Below are 20,340 nucleotides of genomic sequence, written 5' to 3' on the forward strand. Positions count from 1 at the left end.
CATTCCAGACAGAAAATTATCTTAAGGACAATGCTAGAGAAAACATCTAATCGCCATTGAGCCACTTCTACATGCTTATGCAGATAGGTGCCCTGACTCCATTCAGTCTGCACTAGTCAGGAAGACAGTACAAATGTAATTATTCAACATAAACGTGTGGCCCTTTCGTGACAAGCATGGTTAACTAAAAAGAACCAGGACTCCTTGAAGAAATAGCAGATGCCAAACAAGCACTAGGGCTGGAGCACGGAGAGTCCGAGATGAGACTAAAACATCTTGTTTCACAAAAGTTATGAAGTGGTCCCTTTGCCAAAACAAGTAACAGAAGCCAGCTTGAAGGAGCTCAGACTTAATAGATCTGGGGTATTTTAGACATTAACTAGTGGTTCACAGACATTAATTAGTGGTTTAAATCCATGAAATAAACAGACTCTACAAATAACAGCAGATAGAAGGCAGAGTACTGTAAAATGCCAACTAATTAATACCAAATGATAGAAATTGACAATCACCATTTATTACCATCAGAGTGGCAGGTGACTCCAGCAACAATGATGCTAAAACTAGCAAAGTCTGATGAAGAACAAGATAGTCTCAAAGACAGCAACCACAATTTACTATTAAGAAAAATAAAAATGCTACCTTCACAGTGGCAAAACGTGGTGACATCACTTTAACTTAGTCATTAATTGTTAACATCACTAATAGATAGGACTAAATGACATCCAGTGCCTTCCTAATGTGAGGCACTAGAAGACTAATGTGTGTATAACCTAAATCTAATCATAAAGAAATAGACAATTCAAACTGAGATAGTCTACAAAGTACTTTGCGCTCTTTAAAAATGTCAATGCCATAAAAAACAAAAAAAGAATTACTGCACATTAAAGGAGACTGAAGAGACATGACAGCCATATTATGTGCAATTTCAGATTGAATCTTGGACCAGGAAAAAAAAATACATTGGATATTACTGGAACAAACACCAAAATTTAAATATGGGCTACAGAATCCTAACTGTATTAACATCAGTACTTCCTAAATTGGTAGCTGTACTATGGTTATGAAAGAGTATACCTTACACTTGGGAAATGCTCACTGAATTATCTAAGGATGACTAGGCTTGATGTCTCCAACCTATTTTCAAATGACTTTGAGTTAAAATGACAGGTAAACAGAAAAAGAATTACAAACATATAGGCAAGTGCTTAGCAGTAGTTCTAGGTAAGGAGTATGAATTGCTGTACTATTATTATGACTTTTCTCTAAGTTTGAAATTCAAAATGAATAGTTTCTTAAAAGATATGCACAAACTTTCATTGTTTCTTTTTTCATACCTCAGGAGCAAGGACAAATGTCTGCATGAATCTCCTCAAAGCCTGGTTGTTATTAGAGAGCAAGCCCATCACCTGGACCACTACACCATCATTCAGAGTGGCATGTGCATCAACATGGCGAATCTTAGTGTGGCAATTGGTAAAGTTTTGTGACATCACTTTCCTATGGATCTCCTAAGGAATCAAAGCAGGAGTTAATGACTTATGTAACATTTACACAATTTCCAACAACAAAGAACTTCCTGATACAACACAAGTAGAGTTAATTTGCATACTTAAATTACAAACTACACAGCCCATACTCTAAATTTGCCTTAGAACAGTTTATTCCCAGTGACCACCTTGAACTTTTTAAAACTGTCCTGAATTGACATACCTAAAATGTTTAAAATGAATGATCCTCATGCTAAAACAAAATATCTCCTAAACAAAAAACCTTCAGACTACAGGATTCAAAATGAACAAATATGACATTCTGAGCTTTCCAATGGCTGTATTTACCAAATCATTACGAATACCAAAATTTCTAAAAAAGAAATATGGAAATTTGATCTTTAAGTATCAGTAAATCTACCAAATACATATCTGCCTCAATTGTATGGGTTATTTTCTAGTTGCGTTAAGCTGCAGAAAGCCTGGGATGCTTACTTTCTGTCCATAGACAGCATCTGCTGGCTTTCCATTTGAATCCAATCCCCCATGGACATAAGAAGAGTTCTTTCCATAAAACCTGAAAAACAGAGAGACAATTTTCTTGTCAGTTTCAAGTAGCCTAAGACTAGATACTTATTTTTTGTTTGGTACCCACTTGCCTCAATGGCAGACTCCTGAAAGCAAGATGTGTTTTCTTTTTCATCTCTGTATGGAATCTTAAATCTACCCCCTTCCTTCATGTCATTCAATATTTGCTGAACAGAAACAGATTTGGTCAATGAGGCAGAACACTTATTTTATAAGACATAAACTCCAGATTTCATAGTAGGATGATTGTATTGGTAAAGATCTTTTAGTTCATGTCAGGAAGGATACTTAGAATCAAACAAAAAAAAGTTTCTGTTTTCACTCTAGAAGCCAACAGGCAGTTTAGATACAGGTAAGGCCATCTATACCCTCTCATAGGCTTGGAGAATCCAATCCTTCTATAGATCTGAGAATGCACGTGAGGGGTTTCCAAGAAAAACCCAGTTACTGGACAGGTGTGTGGCTCAGTCATTTAAGTGCAACTCTTGATCTCGGCTGAGACCCTGATCTCAGGGTTCTGAGAGTTCAAGCCCCACGTTGGGCTCCATGATGAGCACAGAGCCTACTTAATGTGAAATAAAATAAAAACCCAGTAACTCATGCAGTTGAGGTTTAAAAGTAATTTAACAATTCTGCTGATGCATTAAGAGCTTCAAATTTTAAGTTCCCATAGCTTTAATTCATCTATATCCTCAACTGTTTTGTTTTCATTTTAATACTGGATCAGGAAAACCTGACACAGATACAACCAAAAGTGCCACAATGCAGAGATAACTGCTATTAGAATTTCTTGATAGCTACACTACAGGTATATAACTTTTCACAAATGAACCCATACATGTCATTCGACATCCTGGTTCTGTCTGCCCTCCCAAAAAGAGGACAGATTAGGGCCCACAGTTACCCCAAGTAGACCCTGCAAATTTTAAAGTTATAAAAGGCTTGAGTGAGCCAATGAATCAGTTCCCTGATGGCTAATCCACTTTTTCCTGTCAGAGAGAGAGGGCACACACAAGCAGGGGGAGAGATAGGCAGAGGGAGAGGCAGACCCCCTCCTATGCAAGGAACCCAACGCAAGACCTGATTCCAGGACACTGGGATCATGACCCGAGCGGAAGGCAAATGCCTAACCCACTGAGCCCCCCAGGCGCCCCTGGCTAATCCACTTTTCATTACAGGCATCATCTCACAGACACTTCAAGTTCCGTTCCAGACCACAAGGAAGAGAATACTGCAATAAATAGAGTTGAAAAGCTTTTTTGGTTTTCCAGTGCATACAGAAGCTATGTCTACACTATAGTCTATCAAGTGTGCAACAGTAATTCTATAAAAACAGTGCACATACATTAAAAAACACTATATTGCTAAAAATTGCTAACCATCACCTGTGCTTTCAGTTAGTCCCAATCTTTTTGCTAGTGGAGGATCTTACCTCAATGTGGATGGCTGCTGACTGATCAGGGTGGAACATGCAGAAGGCTGGGTAGCCATGCCAATTTCTTAAAGACAACAATGAAGTTTTCCCCATCAACTGACTCGTCCTTTCACTAACAATTTCTCTACAGTGTGTGATGCTGTTTGACAGCATTTTACTCACAGAACTTTCGAAACTGTGAGTTAATCCTCAGTTAATCCTGACATTGCCTTAACAACTCATTCTATATAATAACCTATCATGTTGCCATTTCAACAATCTTTACAGAGTCTTCACCAGTAGATCCCATTCAAGAAATCACTTTCTTGGGGCGCCTGGGTGGCTCAGTGGGTTAAGCCGCTGCCTTCGGCTCAGGTCATGATCTCAGGGTCCTGGGATCGAGTCCCGCATCGGGCTCTCTGCTCAGCAGGGGGCCTGCTTCCCTCTCTCTCTCGCTGCCTGCCTCTCTATCTACTTGTGATTTCTCTCTGTCAAATAAATAAATAAAATCTTTAAAAAAAAAAGAAATCACTTTCTTTGCTCATCCAAAACAGTTCCTCATCTGTTAAAGTCTTAGAGTTATTGCAGCAATTCAGTCCCATCTTCAGGCTCCACGTCTCATTCTCATTCTCTTGCTATTTCCACCTCATCTGCAGTTACTTCCGCCACTAAAGTTTTGAACCCATGAAAGTCATCTATGAGAGCTGGAATCAACTTCTTCACTCCTGTTCATCTTGATATTTTGACATCTTCCCATGAATCACTTCCAGCAATATAAGGCTGTTTCATCTACCCTGAAAATCTGTTGTGTGGTGTAGCCGCCTTCATTAATTCTCTTAGCTAGATCTTCTGAAGAACTCGCTGCGGCTTCCACATCAGCACTTGCTGCTTTGCCTCGCACTTTCAGTTTATGGAAACAGCTTCTTCCCTTAAAACCTCATGAACCAATGTCTGCCAGCTTCAAACTCTATTGCTGCAGCTGTGTCACCTGTCAGCCTTCACAAAACTAAAGAGTAGGGGCCTTGCTCTGGACTAGGCTTTGGCTTAATGGAATGTTGTGGCTTATTCAATCTTCAAACTACTCAAACTTTCTCCATATCCACAATAAGGCTGTTCTGCTTTCTTATTACTTGTGTGTTCATTCCAGTAGCACTTTTAATTTCAAAAACTTCTGCTTTGTACTCAGAACTTAACTAACTGACCCAAGAGGTCTAGCTTTTGGCCTGTCCTATCTAGCTTTCAGCATTCCCTCCTCATTAAGCTTACTTGTAGCTTTTAAGGAAGAAATATGGGACTTTTCCTTTCACTTAACAGTAAAAAGCAATTATAATAAGGTTAAATAACTGGCCTAGTTTCAATATTGTTGCGTCTCAGGGAACAGGGAGAGATGGGATACAGCCATCAGGGGAGGAGTCAGAAGACACAAAACATTCATTGAACATTAAGTTCATGGTCTTATATGGATGGGCATGAACCCCAATATAACTATAGTAACAGCAAAGGACAGTGATCACAGATTACCATTAACAAATACAATAATGAAAAAATTTGAAAAATATTTGCAAAATATCTGCAAAGCACCATAAAGCAAAACACAATAAAATGAGATATGCCTGTGTATCTAAGCTGTACTTCAGAGATAAATGTGAAAAAAGAGGTGCTGGCATCAATATATATCAATATTGACAAGAAACATATTGATTCATTTAATTATCTTTCAACTCCTGCTCCTTTTCAAATTTCCAAACTTATCTAACCTGAGGGCACAGAATCAAATTCTGACATAAAACATAAAAAGAAAAAAGGAATAGGGCACCTGGATGGCTCAGAGGGTTAAGCCTCTGCCTTCAGTCCAGGTCATGATCTCATGGTCCTGGGATCGAACCCCACATCGGGCTCTCTGCTCAGAGGAGAGCCTGCTTCCCCCCTCCCACCTCTGTCTGCTTCTCTACCTACTTGTGATCTCTCTCTCTGTGTCAAATAAATAAATAAAATCTTAAAAAAAAAAAAAAAAGAAAAAAGCTTTAAAACCTGTTCAATCAGTTAATAGTCATGTCAGCACCAGCAAATTTTTAACCTCTTACCATCTTTATCTGCAAAATAAAGCTATCCTAACAATGCTTTACTAAAGGTTTCTGTAAAGACCTATAAGAAACATGTAAAATTGGAAAACTATAAAGCCTTAAAAGAATATGAGGTATTTTCCATTTTCAGAGCAAAATTCAAAACAAATTTATAAATTTCCTTTTGCACCCAATAAGCATGTAGTATCTAATATGCAAGCTCGTCAAAGTATAGAGGAAAATAGTCTGGTCCAGCAAATACACATTTTAGAAACTCTAAGAAATATTCTAGGAGCGCCTCAGTGGCACAGTTAGTAAATGTCCAACTCCTGGTTTCAGCTCAGGTCTTTATCTCAGGGTCATAAAATTGAGCCCCATATCCAGCTCCACACTCAGTAAGAAGTCTGCTTAGGACTCTCTCTCCCTCTCCCTCTGTCCCTGCCAAGCACATGCACGCTCTTGCTCTAATAAATCTTAAAAAAAAAGATAAAGAAAAGAAACAAGAAATCATTCTAACAAGTCCACGTAAGTAGACATATCTATAATCCTGTATAATGTAAGACTGTTTGTAAGAGGAAATAATGGAAGCAACCAAGAAAAATTCATCAGCGGGAATTAAAGTATGCTACATCTCTATAAAATGAGATGCTAAAATTAATGTTAATACATGCAGTACCCTTAAGGAGGACCCCAGATTATCAAGTAGAAAAGCTAAAAGACAGTATGTAAAAAATCTGCATATAGAGAAAAAAACTGCAAACATGGTTTTTACTAAACTTCCATGTTTACTTCATAAACTTAATTTACAAGCCTATACCATTTCCACTGAAGTTTCCCCAATTTTTTAAAAGAACATCAACACAAAAGTATCATTACAGGAATAGTCTTCAACACATTCACTAAATATTCAAGGTTCATCAAAAACAGCACCAAAAAAAACAAACAAAAGCATAAATATACCTTTACATTCTCAGACAGTTTTTCTGATAATGGGTAAGTTTAAGTAACTTAGTCTAATTTATTTCTACTTGTATATTCTATTTAAAATTATGATTTTAGGGATACCTGGGGAGCTCACTCAATTAAGCATCTGACTCTCAATTTCAACTCAGGTCATGGTCTCAGGGTCATGAGACAGTCCTACCATGGGCTGCACACTCAGCAGGGAATCTGCTTGGGATTCTCTCCCTCACCTTTTGCCCCTCCCCTTGCTAGCACCTGTGCTCTTAATAAATAAATAAATAAATCTTTTAATAATCTTTTTAAAAAATAATTTTACCAGAAATTATTTACTGGCTCTTATGTACCAAGCACTATTATGCAACAGCCCTACAAGGTGCATGATGCATTAAGAGACTCTAGTAGTAATAAGTACTCACAGGGTAAAAAATGTCTTACCTGTGTAGCATGTCTGGGGCCTGGTTCAGCAGCGTGTAATACTGTCTCACAAATTCCCGCCCGACCAGCAGGGGACTAGGCTTCTCCATAACCATTGCTTTGGTCAATTCAACCTGGGGGAGAAAAAAATGTCAAGTATGTTCAACGTGAAATATCAAGTACAAGGAGGAAAGTGGCAGGGGAGGAAATATAATCATTTAAATAAAACCAATTCAAAGTACAACAAGGCACAAGAACAGTTCTTGGTTTTAAAAAATCATAAGAACAAATAAAACCCACACAGACAGGATTTTTAGTCAAATTTATTGCAATGAGATGAACAGTGAGGGGAAGGGGGCGATTCACGATAAAGAATTCATTATTCCCAACAGTCAACTTCTTCAAAATGAATATAAGAAGGGGCGCCTGGGTGGCTCAGTGGGTTAAGCCGCTGCCTTCGGCTCAGGGCATGATCCCAGGGTCCTGGGATCCAGCCCCGCATCTGGCTCTCTGCTCAGCAGGGAGCCTGCTTCCTCCTCTCTCTCTGCCTGCCTCTCTGCCTGTTTGTGATCTCTCTCTGTGTCAAATAAATAAATAAAATCTTTAAAAAAAAAAAAAAAAGAATAGAAGAAAATCAAAGGTACGTATTTCCAGCATGCACCCTACCGTTAACTTCTCCGTATTTTTAAACCCAATTAAGAGTGTTCTGGTTCTAAGATTCCAAACACATTCTTTTTTTTTTTTAATGTTTTATTTATTTATTTGTCAGAGAGAGAGAGAAAGAGCAAGTGAGCACAAGTAGGGAGAGCAGCAGGCAGAGGGAGAAAGCAGGCTCCCAAAGAGCCGGGAGCCCTACGTGGGACTCGATCCCAGGATCCTGGGATAATGACCTGAGTGGAAGGCAGCTGCTTAACCAACTGAGCCACCCAGGCGTCCCATCTAAACACGTTCTTATTTGTGGCAGTATTAGATTCAAGAGTGATAAATTTTGACATAGAGGCACATATAATCACATTTTTAGTCTAACTAAATCAGAAAATTTTTTAGTATCTTTAATCAAGAACCACAAAATCTAAAAATTCTGAGCTTACTTCATGATGACACCGAAAATAATCTAAAAATGGGTGAGGTAAACAAAATGTTATTACTCAACAAAATAATCTCAACACCTCAAAATCATGATTTAAAGTTAGTATCCTTATGATCTATGAGTATTAAGAGAGGCAGCTGGCACACACACAGTAAGTCCTCAATTACTGTCAGTTATTATCAAAACAAAACTTTCCAGAAAAAAAATCTGGCATGAGATATAATCCAAATTTTCATTTGAGGAGATAAAATCATCCTGAAGTTAAACACATAGGTAAACAGAGAGACATGTACAGATCAATTTCAGTATAAAAGAGGCCAAGAAATTTTACTTCTGTTTTCTCAAAGGACAGGCAGAACAACTGATTGGTCAATCCTGAACAATCTGTGGAGATCTGTTTATCCTTATCTAGTGCATTGTATTATTCTTCACCAAAATCTAAGCAATTAGTTCAAGGCCAGTCTGTATTTTCTCCAGATTACAGGCACTAGATCAATACAAAATACAATCAAAACATAGCTCATATTGGAGAGCAGTTTACCTGTAAGCATGGTTAAGAGAATATCAATAACAAGAATCTGGATCTTAGGTCTTAAACTAATGTACATAGACTAAGGCAGAATGAGAAATTGTTGTATTTCTTGTGTGGCTCAGAGTCCCAAAGGAAAAAAAAAGGTAATTTCAGATGTTTTTACTGATTCTTAATTTTTCAGAACTTCAAAGCTACGGATATAGACAGGAGAAGATACTAACAGTCATCTAAGCCTATGGTTTTCAAGTTTTAGTATTTCCCATTACTTTCTATAAACCCAAGCAACTGCGCTTTTTAAATATGTATTACAGTTCCCATATAAATTTTCCTTTCTTAAAAGGGATTGGCTACTCTAAAAATCACTAACATCTGACCCAACCTCAAATAAAAGGAAAAATCCAATGTGATTCTTGGGGTGCCTGGGTGGCTCCAGTGGGTTAAAGCCTCTGCCTTCAGCTCAGGTCATGATCCCAGGATCCTGGGATTGAGGCCCACACTGGGCTCTCTGCTCAGCAGAGAGCCTGCTTCTCCATCTCTCTCTGCCTGCATCTCTGCATACTTATGATCTCTGTCTGTCAAAAAAATAAATAAAATGTTTAAAAAAAAAAAATCCAATGTGATTCCATCACATTCCCAGATCCCACTAGTTTCACATATGGAAGATAGCTCTCCCAATTCCTCGGAAACCGGTAGTATCATTTTCATTCCATTAAGTTGTGCTTGCATATTTTCTAATACATAAAGAGGCTGAAAGGAAAGTTTTGCTTCCCTCTATTATCCAAAATATATAATACATCCCCAATATAAAAAGCAACTTAAAGGGAACCTGCACAAGACAGACAAATCAAAGAATACATTAAGCAAACCCCTATTTAAGCAAACCCCTATTTTTCTATTCCAGTTGCACTTTCTTCTCTTGAGCACCATCTGCTCTTGAATTCCCAGTCAATATTACAAATGTCATTACCAGACCAGTAATATCAACCTAACTGCATCCTTAGACACTGCCAAGCAGTCTCATTATAAGATAAATTACTAAAAGACATTTTATCAAATATTATTTTCTCACCCAATATTACTATGCAATATAATAAAAATCCTCCAAATTATGTATCAAACATAAGAAAAATTATAGTAGACCCCCTCTAAAACTTCTCTTTTCCCCTCCTTCAAGATTACCTATATAATTCAAATTAAAGGAATAAAGAAAGCTTATTGGTTTGATTATACCATTAACAAATATTTTATTTCTGGTTATCCCCCTAAAGCCAAGAAAAAAAGTAAAGCTAAAAATTTACATGCTAAATTGATCTCCATCTCATTTGTAGATTTTTCTTAACAGTTATTAATTCTGAAGACAATACTATAATCCCTATCATTTACCAAGTTTCCAACATTTCCGTTATTATCTTAATGGTTTAACATAATTGAGTATTTGGAGATATACATTAGAGAAATGTATGTAAAGTTGACCTCAAATACTCACCCTCCCAGTTAGGCGCAGACACCCATCCCACCCACAGTTGAAATTCCGTAACTTTTGACACCCCAAAAACTTAACCAACAGCCTACTGCTGACCAGAAACCTTAACCAGTAACAGTCCAACTATACATATTTTCTATGTTATATGTATTATATACTGTATTTGCAAAATAAAGCTAGAGAAATGAAAATATTAAGAAAATCATAAAGAGATAATACATTTCCAACACCATTCTGTATTATTAAAAAAAAAAAAAAATCCATGTACAAGTGGACTCCAGTGTTTAAACTCATCTTGTTCAAGGGTCAACTGTTTCAGGGTGAGGATTATAAATATACAATAGAAAAACTATTCAAGCTGAATCCTTAAATTTCATAATTATATCATTTGTAAATTACACCTCCAAAATTCTATATAAAAAGTGCTTTCAGGAGTGCCTGGGAGGCTCAGTCAGTTAAGCATGCAACCCTTGAATTTGGCTCACATCATGATCCCAGGGTGATGAGACTGAGGCCTGCCATCAGGCTCCCCACTCACTCAGTGCAGGGTCTGCTTGAGATTCTCTCCCTCTGCCCTTTCCCTCCCCCTGCTTACAGGTACATGTGCACACTGTCCTTAACTAAATAAAATTTAAAAAAGAAAAAGAAATCCTTAAGGAGGGAAAGTTACTGAACATGACCTTCAGTTTGCCAGTTTTACTGAACCATCCAAGTCTAAGGAAAATCTGAGTGCTCTAGTTCCGAACAGTGAAAAAAGAGATACAATAAAAAGAACCCCCCTAAATTTTCTTTAACCAATTTTCACTGTGAAAAATTCTCCAACATTATTTACTTGCTTTGCTCCTCCTGGGCTGTAACTTAATCTCTGTGCCCCCACAGTTCTTTCATCTGTAAAACTGAAATTGTAACAGCAAGAACTGTCTACTGAATAGTAAGCACTGAATGTTAGCTATTAATATAAAATTAACTAACTCTAATTAAGGAAAGCTTTTCCACATTCCACCCTTTTCTGTCCCCCGAAGACTATTTAAGTATTCTGCTAGCAGTACTAAAATACAGGATTCCTGTGAGAGTAAGAATTTTTCTACAGAGTACCTTAGATGCCCAAGCACTTAATGTAGCAATAACTTTTCAGAGAATTTCTAAGTTGACTTGATGATTTTTTTCAAAGATTTTATTTGTTTGACAGAGGAGAACATGCACAAACAGGGGGAGCAGCAGAGGGAGAGGAAGAAGGAGGCTCCCTGCTGGGCGGAGAGCCCAACCTGGGTCTCAATCCTGGGTTCATGACCTGAGCCAAAAGCAGAGGCTTAACCTGCTGAACCACCCAGGCGCCCCTATTTTCCTTTTAAACAACACTATTTTATTCTAATGGTAGGTTAACAATTTGTTGAACTAAAAAGATTTCTGAAACAATCTTTACTCATCAAAGATATGAGGAATATTTCCCTTGAGAAAAATTACTAGAAAGTAAGTCAAAATGTTCATCTCACTTTAATCCCAACACTAGCAAACTAAAAATAGAGCACTAACCACATCTGGGGTGGGGGAGGGTTAATTTTATATTATGGAACTACCCATGCATGAACTGTATTAAAAAATTAAAAAATAGCAAGATGTAAAAAAAATTTTTTTAATTTAAAAATTAAAAATAAAAATAAACATAGCCAAGTGTAAATATGCAAAATAAACAAATAAAAAAACATACATAAACGAAAGGAATAAGTACTCACCTTTGTAATGTTATGGGAAGTTACATTCTAAATAACGTATATAATGGAGTGCTACGGTAAAAACAATAAAATTGGGGCTCCTGGGTGGCTCAGTGGGTTAAAGTCTCTGCCTTTGGCTCAGGTCATGATCCCAGGGTCCTGGGATGGAGCCCGGCATCCCCAAGGCATCCCCGCTCAGCAGGGAGCCTGCTTCCCCTCCTCTCTCTCTGCCTGCCTCTCTGCCTACTTGTGATCTCTGTCAAATAAATAAAATCTTTAAAAACACACACACACAATAAAATTCATACACCTCTGTATTGCTGGAATATCCTGGAGAGAACATGCATTATTTTTAAAGTAAGAAGAAAAATGCGACAAAAGGTACCAACATCCAATAACTACTAGTGGCATGTTAATTATCTTAGTTATCTTACCTATTTTAGCTCTCCTGAACAGATCTTTAAAATCAGAACTGTAATTCCATAAACTAACTCCACTCTGTGATTTTTAATTAGTATGAGTGGGCTACTTCACAAATCTGAGGACCATACATCTCCCTCTAATTCCTAGCAGGCAATATGGATGATCCAATTTCAACTTTTTCATGTGCAGGGAGTTTTATCTGGTTACTTTCTCAGAACTTCAGGGCTAATGTCTAAGAGCTAAGTATTCTCCTAAAAAGTTCTTAGTTTCACCTTCAAATTGGTCTTAGATCTATCTATTTACTTTGGTTTTTGTTTTTTTTTTTTTTTTTTGAAGATTTTGTTTATTTATTTGACAGATCACAAGTAGGCAGAGAGGCAGGCAGAGAGAGAGGGGGAAGCAGGCTCCCCACCCCCGGCTAAGCAGAGAGCCCGATGTGGGGCTCGATCCCAGGACCCTGGGATCATGACCTGAGCCGAAGGCAGAGGCTTTAACCCACTGAGCCACCCAGGTGCCCCAATTTACTTTGCTTTTTTAAGGGATTGTATCAGGGGTACCTGGGTGGCTCAACTGTTAAGAGTCTGTCTTCAGCTCAGGCCATGATCCCAGGGTCCTGGCATCAAGCCCCCCGTTGGGCTCCCTGCTCACCAGTAAGCCTGCTTCTCCATCTCCCTCTGTCCTGCTTGTGTTCCCTCTCTCACTGTATCTCTCTCTCTGTCAAATAAATAAATAAAATATTTTAAAGAAAAGATGTCAAAGATTTTATTTAAAAAAATAACAGGGGGTCTGGGTGGCTCAGTCAGTTGGGCGACTGCCTTCACTTCAGGTCACGGTCCCAGAGTCCCAGGATCAAGTCCCGCATCGGGTTCCCATCTCCACGGTGAGTCTGCTTCTCTCTCTGACCTCCCCTCTCATGCTCTCTCTCACTCTCTCTCAAATAAATAAATAAAATCCTTTAATAAATAAATAAATAAACAAATAAAGGATTGTATCAGAAAACTTTCTGTTGAAGTTTTCCAGTTTTAGGAAAGAATTCACTTTTGGCTTAATAACACTATCATTTTTCCAACAATACCATTTGGTGTTGGCATTCAGATTCCTCAGAGCAAACAATGAAAGCATCAGAGCAAACAATGAAAGCATGATTATGGTACAGTACAGAAAAAAAAGTTTAAGGTAACAGAATTATTAGCTACCTACATGGAATTAAAAGTTCAATTTTCATCCTTTTCTTACCTGATCCGAAAAGCACGTAACACCATCAATAAATGTTACAGTAAAGTAACATTTAATGGAAATGTCAATGATCTCTCAGATTAACATAATCACTGATGCATTTTTTTGGTGGATTTACCCTGATTGCTGAATTACTCTTAAATTTCAAAATGTCTACTTAATCCCAAGTTACCAAATTGCATGACAGCTTTAAAGAAATTTCCATCAATAATTTTGCTAAAGTTCACAAAGAATGTCAAGTGTGTTTCCTTTAACCGAGTCTAAAAAGCTGTGAGCATTTATGTTCCCAGAGCAGGGAAGCATGAAGACGAACCATAATCCACCTCGATTAATAGTACAGCTTACTCTGGCAAAAATCAATGATCTCAGGGTCATGGGATCCAGCCCAGAGTTGGTCTCCCACTAGGTGTGGAGTCTGCTTGAGATTTTCTCCCTCTCCTTTTGCCCCTCCCCTGCACTGGCACATGCTCTAAATAAACAATCTTTTAAAATAAATTTTAAAAATTAAAAATAAAAAGATAAAATCTATCACTTCACACAGAAGATCCCCAAAGTATTAAAGTATCAGTGGGTGGCTCAGTGGGTTAAAGCCTCTTCAGCTCAGGTCATGATCTCAGGGTCCTGGGATCAAGCCCCTCATGGAGCTCTCTGCTCAGCAGGGAGCCTGCTTACCCCTCTCTCTCTCTGCCTGCCTCTCTACCTACTTGTGATCTCTGTCAAATAAATAAATAAAATCTTTAAAAATAAAATAAAATATCAGTCAAGAAGACATGGGTGTCCTGGGTGACTCAGTTGGTTAAGCGTCTGCCTTCAGCACAGGTTATCTAAGTCAAGGTCCTGATATTGAGCCCTGCTCAGTGGGGAGCCGGATTCTCCCTCTCCTCCCAGTGAGGGTTCTCTCTCACTATCTCGGTCTGTCTCCCAAATAAATAAATAAAATATTAAAAAACATGTATCAGTCATTATCGAACACTGGCAAGAAGTCGGGAAAAGAGAACCTGTGAAACTGAAGGGAGTGTCAACTGCTCCCACCACAGGGAAGAACGATTTTGCAGTTATCTTATAAAATCCAAAAGTTCAATGAATCTAGCAATTCTCTTCTAGATTTGTACACAAGAAACTCACCCGTGTACAAAAGACATCAACTTGAGAAATAATTTCTCAAATAATTAGCCACCTTATTTCTAAAACATAAAACAACCACCTATGTGTCTGTCAAACAGGTAACAGATTAAGGTGCAGTTTATCCCTAACATTCAAACCTCTATATCTAACATAATCATATGGGGCACTTAAAAGATTAAAAAGCAGTACTATTTATAATTACTCCAGGTTAACTGGAGTGAATTAGGGCTGTCCCTGGGAAACCAAAACATAAAGTCATCCTATTTATAGCAGTCAAAGTCAGCATGAAATAGATCTCAAAAATATTACATTAAAAAGTTAGTTGCCAAATACGTACTGTATGCTTCTGAACATGTTTAGAAGTGTTTTTAGTATACGTTCACAGGTACAATTATTTTTAAAATAGTCTGTAAAAACAGACAAATAGAACCTCATAACAGAATAGTTATGAAATATACAAACACATATATGGACAACTAGGATTTTCAACGTTAAGTGCAGATAATCCAATAGAAAAAGGATATTCTGTTCAACAAATGGTGGAACAATTATACATCCATATCTACAGAAAAAAATGAACTTCACGTCACACATCACATCATACTAAAATTTAACGGGGTGTCTGGGTGGCTCAGTAGCTTAAGTGTCTAACTCAGCTCAGGTCATAATCTCAGTCCTGGTATCAGAGCCCAGAAGACCTCAGGAGTCAGGCTCTCTGCTCAGCAGGGAGTCTGCTTGTTCTCTGTCCTTCCCCCTTGTCATGCGCTTGCTTGTATCAACGTCACTGGATCTACTGTTCAATCTATTTTCTAAACTCTTCACATTTACCACCTGTCACTTCCCTTCAAAATTCTTCATGGTAGATCTTTGGAGAAACGGTTGACTCTAGGACTGACAAAGGCAAAATACAAGTGAGCCTTAACTGATAAAGAAAATGCTAAAAACAACAACAAAATAAGAACAGGGAACATGAAAAGACACAAGGGCCAAAACGGGAACAGTGTGAGCAACAGAATTAGTAAAAAAGCAAAATAAGTTAGATACCCCTGGATTGCAACCCGAAGAATAAAATAAGCATGACTCACTCCATATCCGGATGAGGCAAGCCAAAGAGTCCACACACAGGGCATACTTGAGACACAGCCTAAGAAAGCCTGGAAATTAAGTAGTTGTCACACCTGTACCTTCCAGATTCTAAATCTTTCAAACTTTTCTGAATAAGGAAATAGCTAGCAAATAATGGTCTACAGTCCCCTACTACATACATAAGCTTTACAAAACAGTTTAGACAACTACTTGGGTTTCAGAGCCTCAATGCTTTTTATAAGAGAAAACACAAGATTACTAAGCTATGTAAGAGCACTCTTAGAACATAAAAGAACTATACAAATACACAATGATGCTGTTACACAGCCATTCAAATTAAAAGCCACAAGGATGACAACCATACAAAGTAGAAGTCTGTCCCATCTAGGAAGCCCCTTTCTCTGAACCATCTCTTAACATCTACTTTAATAATTATTAAATACCTGGGGCACCTGGGTGGCTCAGTCAGTTTAGCGGCTGACTCTGGGGTTTTGGCTCAGGTCCTGATTTCTGGGTGTGAGACACCAAGCCTGAGTGGTGCTCCACTCACTGTGGAGTCTGCTTGTGACTCTCTTTCTCTCCCTCTGCCCCCCTCCTCCATCTCCATGCCCCCAGCACACTCACACTCTCTAAAATAAATAAATCTCTAAAAATAATTATTATAAAGTAACTGAAATACAGCAAGCTGAACAGCTAAACAATATTACAACATGACTAACTGCCAGAGGACAAAACAAGAAATCTATCTAAGTCATCTAAAGACATTTGCTAAGGCCACAACCTGTGAAAAATTTTTAATTACTTTCTGTCTTATAAAGCCCACTCTTCATGAGCAGATTATTCCTAGCTCTTTACCACCTGGCTTGCAATTCAGCTTTCTCCACCAAGGCCAAACACAAGGTCCAAGAATACTTAAAAAAAGGAATAAGGTGACTTTTGAGATTTAAAAATATATAAACCTAACTAACCACCAGTGTTATCACCAACTACAAGTGAGATTACAAATTGCTGAGTCTAAATTTAACTCCATGGCTGGAAGGACAGTGTTGCAACTAAAGGTTTTTCCCACTAGCTGTTGGGGTGGGGGTGGGGGGGCATTTTTTATCCCCACCTACTCCAACAACTCTGTCCCTTTCCAATGAACATATAATGCCTATCTGAAGAATTCTAAAATATTTAAAACAACAACCCAATTACAAAATATTGAAAAATCAAAGAAGTAATTTTACTAAAGTGGCAAAAAAATGATTCATCAGGAATTCAGGTTTTATATTAAATTTCATCTTTTAGCATTGCTCCATCGATCCTTTAAACCATATGCAATTCACAAATGTATAAAAACTTAAACTGGGCGCCTGCGTGGCTCAGTGGGTTAAGCCTCTGCCTTCGGCCCAGGCCATGGTCTTAGGTCCTTGGATAGAGTGCATCCCCCATGACCCCCCATCCTCCCCATGGGGTTCTCTGCTGAGCAGGGAGCCTGCTTCCCCCTCTCTCCCTCTGCCTGCCTCTCTGCCTACTTTTGATCTGTTAAATAAATAAATTACTTTAAAAAAAAAAAAAACACCTTAAACTAACCTCTACCCTTTACTTTCAAGGCAAAGTACTAAGATAACTAAAATCAAATTACAAGAAAAAGAACTACTGCGAAACAGGTCAGCAACAAACATTACCAAATCTTCTGATGCACCCTTAGCAGACTGTCAGCTGAGAACAGCAAACAATGTGAGTTAAATAAAGAAAAAAGAACTGCCTACTTTTCTATCTGTTTGAAGTACAAAAACTTAGAAAGGATTTAATAACAAAAGTAACCTAACTTGGCTAGGCAGAAGGAAGGCAAACCAGTCTTACATTATTACAGTCTGCTTCATTTGTTCTTAATAAATGTGTGCAAAGGAGATATGCCAGGCTACCAACTGTTAAGTACCACAGTTTTCATATTCCTACCCAAATGATAACCATTCACCAGAGGGAAAGAATATGCTAAGAAATATCTGAAAAGGAATCAAAATTCTATTATTGCACAAGGAAATTTCATTCTGATGTATTTTACTTTCTGACATATTCTACTTCAAGCAGTAACACCATTAGTGGACACCAAGTTTACAGTTTAAACCTATGTCATTATGTTTTAAAAGTTGAAGCCTAAAGTGCTAAGTCAATAAGGTAATCCATCTAAATAAGTGTAACTAGAATTGCTACATGAAGGCCACGTAAAACAATGTTATATTCTAAAGCAATCTGTTATTTATGGCAACACCAACTGAAGAACTTGGGCCATAGAAGATTCTGATCCCTTATCTATTGCTACTTTCTGTTAAGAAACATGGAAACTACTGGGTAAATGGAAACACTTACAGATATCAAGCTTCCTTGTAGTTTTTTAACTTACTTGCAAGGATGGAAATTTTGTGTTCCCTCTGACTGCAAAAACTTCTTAAAAAACTAATCCTAAAGGCTCTAAAAAGAAAAAAAAAAAAAAAGGTTGAAAGCCATTCCAAGCCAAAATAATTCAGAAGAGCTAGTGCCAAAACTTATTAGTTTTATCTCAAATAGAGACATTTGTGATATTAAGTAATGTCCTGGATCTGCAACGATTTTCTAAAGCCAAGGAATATACTGGCTTTTAAAAATCGCAAATATATGCTCATCTTTGAAGGTATCTTCCATACTCGTATATAGAGGAGCTCAATAGCAGACGCGAAATAACTGAACTGAATGTGGAGAGGCTTTCATCCACACAAGATCCCAACTGCCCTAAGGGAAAGACTTCCAACACACCTCAATCACCTGTAATTCACCTAGCATAAGCTCCAGAGCTTAAATTTATAACTGGGCACCATCCTTTCCGTCCCAACTTCACATCTCAACCCACACATGCCGGCGAGATCTGAAACTCATGGCTCTAACCCGCTTTTTCTCCAACTGCAAAACGAGGAAGTTAAACTATCTTCCCAAAGGTCTTTCTCAAGTCTGCCCCGTAAAGGAAAGACGGGAGAAAAGGTTTCAAGGTGTAAAAGCAGAGCCTAACTTGCGGCAATTTCCCACCATCGCGCCGAGCATCAAATCGGAGAAGGAACACCGTCCACGTTCATCTGCACTTATTCGTCTTTCTCTCTACTTTTTCCGGAAGCTCTGAGGGCGGCACATCCATCAGCTTTCCGTGCGCACACTCGTAGAAAGGAAGCCCAAAGCCCTTCGTGTCCTTTGTCACAATCCCACTTCCAAGCCGCGTCTCCCCGGAAGCCCACAAGTGGCTCAAGCACAAATGCCGCCGCACTCCGCGCTGCAGCTGGCCTCTTCGGGCTGATGCCGCTACCCCCAGGGACCCGTGCTCCGGGGGCCACGGCGCCCTGCGACCGCGCAGGGCGCCGGCCCAAGGACGGAAACAGGCTGGGGGCCTAGCAGACACACGACCTCGGTTCCACCCGACACCTGCCCCTTACCGTCGCCGTGCCTCTGACCACGTTTCCGCAACCACTGGACGTCCGCAACCACTGCAAAAAGCCAAGTCGCGGCACCTACCTCTCGGGACCGTTGTGGGGGCACGGGAGAGCCACGCAAGTTGCTCTGCAAGGCCCCTGGCACACAGCGTGGGCTCAGGACAAACAGCAATTATTACTTCCACTCATCCGTGCCTTGGCTGCTCCCCCTTTACTCCCTGTAAAACCGGGAGCAGAACCTCTGCTTCCCGAGCCCAAAACCTCCTGGGGATTTCGTGTCGCCCCCGCTGCTAAATAAAGCCTCCTCCCGGCCGGACCAAGCTGGAACCCGTCGCCGGGGCAGGAAAAGGATCTGCGGGCGCGCGGCGGGGAGGGAGACGGGCGGGAAAGGCCGGCGGGCGGGCCGCGCGGGGCCCCCGGATCCCGCGATCGCCCTGGGGCCCGGGCGGCGGCCGCGGCTCGCTCTCGCCCCGCGCGGCCGTTGGGTGTGGCACGCGCACGCGGGGGACGCGGACACGGCCACGCGCGCCGGCCGGCCGGTGGGAGCGCGGCGAGGAGGGGGCGGGGAAACTCCGCGCGCCCGTGCGCCCGCCTGCGGCCGTTGGGGGGGGGGGGCGGTGCACGCCTAGCGCGGCGGCCACCGCCACGACCGCTGCGACTTCTCTCGCTCACACGCGTCCCAGCTCCTCTTCGTCCCTGGGCCGTCCCGCCCCGCCCACAACACGGCATACCTGCGCGGCTGAGCGGGAGAGGAACAAGCGTTGCTCCACAGCACGGCAGAAGGAAAGATCCCCTCACGCAACTGCGTCCGCACACACGCGTGCTCCGTCGCCGGTCTATATAACCGCGACTCAGCCTAACTTGTTGCGGCCAGGTCGAGCAGGCTGGCGACCAATCCCGACTGCGTCCTCTGGGCTCTTCGAGCAGCAATTGGGTAGGGACTCAGGATGAAGGCGTGGCTCTTGATTGGCTTTGACTCATGCCTATGAGACTGTGAGGATCTCGTTTCCCTAGTAACGGATTGGCACTGAGAGGCACCAATTACTTAAAAGGACGTCGGAAAAGAGGGTGGGAAGTTCTTTGACCGATATTCATGGTAGCCAATAAGTGTGCGAGGCGGCTCCCATTCGTTAAAATGTGTTCCCTTGGGCGGAGATCCGTTTTCCATACAGGAGCGGTTGCTCCACAAGGTGGGGCCCGTGTACTTTGGGGAAGTAAACCCCAAGCAACTAGGAGGTGGGCGCCAGGGAGGCCAAGGGAGCCCCCGGCCAATGGCAAAGC

At 40.2% G+C, this 20,340-nt stretch overlaps 1 protein-coding gene across 4 annotated transcripts in view; it reads right to left on the reverse strand.

Annotated features, from left to right (window-relative positions):
• G3BP1 (G3BP stress granule assembly factor 1) overlaps positions 1-20,260 on the reverse strand; it is a 32,654-nt gene extending 12,394 nt beyond the window's left edge. Inside the window, exons 1-5 of one of the 4 annotated variants that reach the window (XM_082726170.1) lie at positions 19,791-19,926; positions 18,009-18,076; positions 6,954-7,066; positions 1,986-2,067; positions 1,338-1,511 (exon numbers count right to left, since the gene is read on the reverse strand). In XM_082726170.1, the coding sequence (XP_082582296.1) occupies positions 1,338-1,511; positions 1,986-2,067; positions 6,954-7,048 (351 nt within the window). In that variant the 5' untranslated portion in view covers positions 7,049-7,066; positions 18,009-18,076; positions 19,791-19,926. Of the gene's footprint in view, positions 1-1,337; positions 1,512-1,985; positions 2,068-6,953; positions 7,067-18,008; positions 18,077-19,062; positions 19,553-19,790 lie in introns of those variants that run through there. The other 3 variants (XM_082726172.1, XM_082726171.1, XM_082726173.1) reach the window with 3 other exon arrangements.
• Between the last annotated feature and the right edge of the window lie 80 nt (positions 20,261-20,340).

Source organism: Mustela nivalis (genome assembly GCF_964662115.1).
Source record: "Mustela nivalis genome assembly, chromosome: 3".
In the NCBI taxonomy this organism is placed as follows: Eukaryota; Metazoa; Chordata; class Mammalia; order Carnivora; family Mustelidae; genus Mustela; species Mustela nivalis.